This window comes from Mastomys coucha, unplaced genomic scaffold (genome assembly GCF_008632895.1).
Source record: "Mastomys coucha isolate ucsf_1 unplaced genomic scaffold, UCSF_Mcou_1 pScaffold9, whole genome shotgun sequence".
Classification (NCBI taxonomy): Eukaryota; Metazoa; Chordata; class Mammalia; order Rodentia; family Muridae; genus Mastomys; species Mastomys coucha.
This window is the reverse complement of record NW_022196915.1, coordinates 41,388,731-41,394,373: the sequence shown is the minus strand read 5'-3', so window position 1 is coordinate 41,394,373 and position 5,643 is coordinate 41,388,731. Positions and strand designations below refer to the sequence as shown.

The 5,643-nt window shown below is 44.0% G+C and overlaps 1 protein-coding gene across 3 annotated transcripts in view; it reads left to right on the top strand.

The window, feature by feature from the left end:
* Positions 1 to 2,856: 2,856 nt before the first annotated feature.
* The window catches only part of Homez (homeobox and leucine zipper encoding), a 16,355-nt gene continuing 13,568 nt past the window's right edge, over positions 2,857 to 5,643 (top strand). For all 3 annotated transcript variants that reach the window (XM_031362165.1, XM_031362163.1, XM_031362164.1), the window contains exon 1: positions 2,857 to 2,947. In XM_031362165.1, coding sequence (XP_031218025.1) covers positions 2,857 to 2,947 — 91 coding nt within the window. The remainder of the gene's footprint in view (positions 2,948 to 5,643) is intronic.

The following is a 5,643-nucleotide window of genomic DNA, read 5'->3' as shown; positions in this document are numbered from 1 at the left end:
TGTTTTTTGTTTGTCTAGGGTTTTTTTTTGGTTTGGTTTGGTTTGGTTTTTTTTTTTCAAGTCTTGTTCAACAGCTCTGGCTAGCCTTAAACTCATAATCCTGCCTCATCTTGGATGACAAGCTTGAGCCGCCATACCTAGTTACTACTTAATAATTTTTGTTTATTGAGAGCGAGGCCTTGTGGAAGTCAGAGGATAACTTGGGGGAGTTGGCTTTTTCCCTTTCCTGGGGGTAGGACTCAGATCTTGAGGGTTTGCCTCGAGTACCTGTCTTCCTTAGGGTTTCTACTGCTGCAGTGAAACACAGTAACTAGAAGGTAAGCTGGGGAGGAAAGGGGTTATTCAGCTTACACTTCCACATCTCTGTTCATCATCAAAGGAAGTCAGGACCAGACCTCAAAAAGGACCCAGAGGCAGGAGCTGAAGCAGAGGCCATGGAAGGTTGCGCTTACTGGCTTGCTCCTCAGGGCTTGCTCCTCAGGGCTTGCTCAGCCTGCTCTCTTTATAGAACTCAGGCGTTGGTGTTTGTTTTTGTTTCCTTTTTGTTTTTTTGTTTTCGAGACAGGGTCCCAGGTGTTGTTTTTAACAAAATTTCAATCTTTCAATTTTACCAATGAAGATTTGAGAGGCAGAGAAAGCAGCCAACTGACCTTTCTCCACAGCCGACAACCCAAAAGGTCTTTTTCTATATGCTGTCTCAAAAACTCTTCAAACCAAATGTCCCTCCCTTCTACTTCCTGTGCATCTCTGTCCTCCTGATTCTCTCTTACTTGCTGTGGGATTTTTTTTTTTTAATAACCCTATGTTCACTTCCTGTCAACTGGTTACCTGCTCTGCCTCTTGACTAAGGTTGACTTTATTTAATCCTGTTTACAGTATTCAAGCAGAAAGCCCTTGGATTAAAAGCATGAGCTAGGGCTGAGCCACACCATAACTAGAAACAGATTTTTTTCTAGTAAACAACACAATCTCTGTGATTCACAGTGTGATCAAGTATCCTGTAACACCCAGGACAACCAGCCCAGGGATGGCACCATCTGCCTGGGCTGGGGTCTCCTCTAACAATCAATCACTAATTAAGAAAATACCCGTGCGGTGGTGGCACATGCCTTTAGTCCCAGCACTTGGGAGGCAGAGGCAAGTGGATTTCTGAGTTCGAGGCCAGCCTGGTCTACAGAGTGAGTTCCAGGACAGCCAGGACTACACAGAGAAACCCTGTCTTGAAAAAAAAAACAACAAAAAAAAAATTAAACAAGAAAATACCTTACAGGCATGGAAACATTTTCTTTTCTCTTTTCCTCCCTCTTCCTTCCTTCCTTCCTTCCTTCCTTCCTTCCTTCCTTCCTTCCTTCCTTCCTTCCTTTCTTCTATCCTCCTTCCTTCCCCTTACTCTCTTTCTGCTTGTTTGTTTTGTCCTTTGAGAGGGGGTTTCTCTGCATAAGACCAGGCTGGCCTCCAATTCAGAGATCCACCTGCCGCTGCCTCCCAAGTGCCAGGATCAAAGGTGTGCACCTGGCAGAGAGGCCTTTTCTTAACTGAGGTTCCGTCCTCTCAGATGACTCTAGCTTGTGTCAAGATGATAGTTTTATGAAAGTATCTAACATAATGTCCTTACCCCCTGAGCTATCTCCCCAGCCCTACGGAGCCTTGGACCATGTGAAAGTTGGGCAAGAAAAAGGTAGAGGGGTTGGCAACACAGACCCCAACACTCCAATCAGATCCTTTTGTCATTTTGGACAGTGGGAAAGTTCAGAGGGCCAAGCTCTAGCTGCCCGGCCTCCAGCTCTAGCTCTTGGTGCAGTTAAAGGGACCAGCTTGGGAGAAGCCAACTTCTCCTTAGGTTGGTATGCTTCATCGTTTGGTGGCTAAGTTATATCCCGATTCTTAGGCAGTGCAAATATAAGTCCCATGCTTATCAAAGGCAACCATGAAGCAAAATAAGAACAGTATGATGAAGAAAAGTAAGGACTTCTAGTACAGAATGGATGGATAGAAATCGTGAAGAAGTCCTTCAGAAGGATCAGGTCTTAACAGAGCGGGTTCCCACACATCTGAATGATTAGTAATGGAATCAACCACAGTGTAATGAGACAACAGCAGACCTGATAGGGAAGCCCTAGTTTGTAGTGTAATTCTAAGTAAAATCATGGCATCTAGGGTAAACATTAGAACGAAATGTTTTTCAGTGTATCTTGGGTAAATAATAGAATAAATGGTTATTTTCTATTTATTATTATACCTAAGCACGCTGTAGCTGACACCAGAAGAGGGCATCAGATCTCATTATGGGTGATTGTGAACCACCATGTGGTTGCTGGGATTTGAACTCAGGACCTTCAGAAGAGCAGTCGGTGCTCTTACCCTCTGAACCATCTCACCAGCCAATAGTTATTTTCTAGAAGGACTTAGACCTGGCAGGAATTATTGTGGAAAACGGTGATTGTTTTCGGTGATTTATAGAGGGACCTTGCTGAGGGAGCTTCCCAGCATTTCCATGACTGGTCACAACCAGCCTAGCACACTTGGAATGTCTTGCATTATCGGGTACTGCAAACAGTGCACATTAAGCCTGAAGTCACAGGTGTGATGTTCACTAAACATAGGGCAGGTCAGGGGCTTTAGTATGAGGAACCAGTTTTACTAAAAAACTAACTTCTCTGTAACAGTCAATAAATACGCCTTTGTACAGTTGTTCAAGACTCAATCTGCAGTGGCTGGGTCTCCCTGGGACCAGCAAGGCCTCGCTTCATCTTCGAGGGACCTTCTTTCTTTGATCATCCCAGGAGACTCAGAATACTGACACTTGTTGGAGCATAGTCACGGGCCTCCTCATTACATCATAATAGTCAAGCTGTGATGTCATTGCAGAGCACCCACCCAGTACATTTTGAAAGTGATACCATATATGAAGGAAGACTCAGCATGAGGACCAGACCCCCAGGGAGAGGTAGGTGGAGGCTGTGCAGAGGTTCTGTGGTCCTAGTCTCTTTCCAGACTTGGACATCTTAGTTTGAACTAAGAGTTCCTCTGAACTCTTTCTTTCACAGAGAGCTTTAATGTAGAGTTCACTGTTTCAAATCCATCCCAAATTTCCAACACCTGAACTTCTGATTATTCAGCCTTTCAGCTCCCTTGAACTCTGGCATTTCTTAGGAGAGGAGACACCGAAAACTGGACGGAATTGAATATGGTCATTTGGTTACAGAGTAGAGTCAGACTTCTGTGTCCCCAAAGTATACAACTTTTAAGAAGAAAGTAAATACAAAATTGGGCATAAAGTGAACATTTATAGAATGGAGAAATGCAAATCACTTATAGTTTTTAAATAGCTGATGAAAAATTACCTGGCAAGCAATTTTTTTCTATGTTTGGATACAAAAAACCAGATTGAACTTTTTTGTTTTGTTTTTTGTTTTACACGAGGTCTCACTATATAGCCCTGGCTGTCCTGGAATTATGTAGAACACACTGGCCTCAAACTCAGAGATCCACTTACCTCTGCCTCCTGAGCAATGGGATTAAGGGTGTGCACACCTGGCTTATTTGTGTGTGTTCAAGACCCACACAAAGTGGCAGAGGACAACTTTTTGGAATGGTGCCCCTCTTCCAGGGTGTGGTTTCCATAGAATCAAACCTAGTCATCAGGCTTGGCAGCAGGTGCCTGCACCCACTAAGCTGTACCCATCCTGCTGCACTGATAGCCTTTTCATAGAACAAGTAAATAATACTGTAAAGAATAAGGTGGTGCGGGCTGGAGAGATGGCTCAGCGGTTAAGAGCACTGGCTGTGCTTCCAGAGGTCATGAGTTCAAATCCCAGCAACCACATGGTGGTTCACAACCATTTGTAATGAGATCTGGTGCCCTCTTCTGGTGTGTCTGAAGACAACTACAGTCTACTTATATATAATAAATAAATAAATCTTTAAAAAGAAAAAACTGAACCATGCGGTGGCCAGCCTGGTCTACAGTGAGTTCCCACACAGCAGAGGCTACAGAAAAATCCTGTATGTGGAAAAAAACCAAATGAACAAAAAAGGATTTCAATTTTCTAGCATGTTAATTTTTAGGTTATAGTAATTAAAAAACATTACCTTTACACCTTGTGATTGTTGTGGAGTGTCCACCATAGAAGGCTGCCTGGACGGGTCTAAGCCAATGGAAACTTATCAGTCAGCTGGTGACTATACTGGGTATTCAGGGTCCCAGTATAGCTCTGAGCCTTTCTCAGGGTGAGCTTTTAAGCACAAAAGCCAGGTCCTCAGTTGACACACTTCAGTTGACAAGAACAGCTGGACAGAGGTGGAACTAAAAAAGCTAAAAAGCAAGGCTTTTATCTTGAGACTTTCCCAGAACTGTATCAATTTTGATGGATTAGGTCTTTTCATTTTGGCAGGAGGTGCTGTCTGCATGCTGAATCTTACAGCCTGAATGGCACGTCCATCATGGAGTCAGTTGTGCTAAGGTCTGGGGCCTGTTGCAGTGATTATGTTATAAAATTTTTTAGACCAGGCACAATGGCTCACACTTGTAATTCTAGCCCTCATGAGGCCAGTGGAGAAGGACTGCCCAGAGTTCAAGGCTAGCCTGGCAGGTGAGCCTTGGCTACTGTTGAGAACTTGTCTTAAAAGACAAACCATATTTTTGCCAAACTTGGAAAAGTGGACCATTTCTTTCATATATGGTGTAAGGTGTTAGACTAGGGATGCCAGAACAAAATGGTGGAAATGAAGCATTTCAACCCTTTTCTTTCGTTTATTTATTTATTTGCTTATTTATTTTTGTGAGTGATCTGTTTTCAGTGCTGGGGATCCCACCTAGAGCTTTGTAGGACCAGAAGCCCAGGATGAAGATATTAATTTCATGCTGAGCTATTTCCTCATCTTACAGTGTCCTCCACTCCCACGATGGGTCTCGGCCCAGCCCCTGAACTTGGCCTTGAATGTGATCACTCTGCCTCTGCCCCTCAGAGTGCTGGGATTATAGCAGTGTGCCACCATGCCTGGTGTCACTGCACTTTCCCATGATTCTCCATGCACATTCACAGCCATGGCAGAACCTCCCTGTTAGGACAACAGTCACACTGTGTTAGCGTTTAAGGCATTAATTACCACTTCCAAGATCTCCAGATAGCTGCACTGTGAGGCAGTGGAGTTCCTACTGCTGTTTCTCTGCTTTAACCAGGAATGGGAAGGATGGTTCAGTCCAGGAACTGTCTGCCATGGGGTAATAAGTTATTAATAGGCATAACTGAAAATCTCATAAGTCCTTACTAAGCCCAAACTAAGTGTTTCCCAGCTCAGCCAATCTCAAAATGTCTACAGCATTCATTGCCAACTGACAAAAGGAGAAGTTTGATGGAGAACTAAGAAAGAAAGGATAAATCAATCTTAGCAAGTTAGCCTTTCCACTACGTATATTTTCAAATGTTACAACAAATGTTACAACAACCTACTACCATGTTAACATGCTGCTGGGCTTCTCAGGTGCTTTGAAAGAAGTCTGTTAAGAGAGAGAGGATCTGGTTCAGGCAGTGGTGGTGCATGCCTTTAATCCCAGCACTTGGGGGGCAGAGGCAGGCAGAGGCCAGCCTGGTCTACAGAGTGAGTTCCAGGACAGCCAGGGCTATACAGAGAAACCCTGTC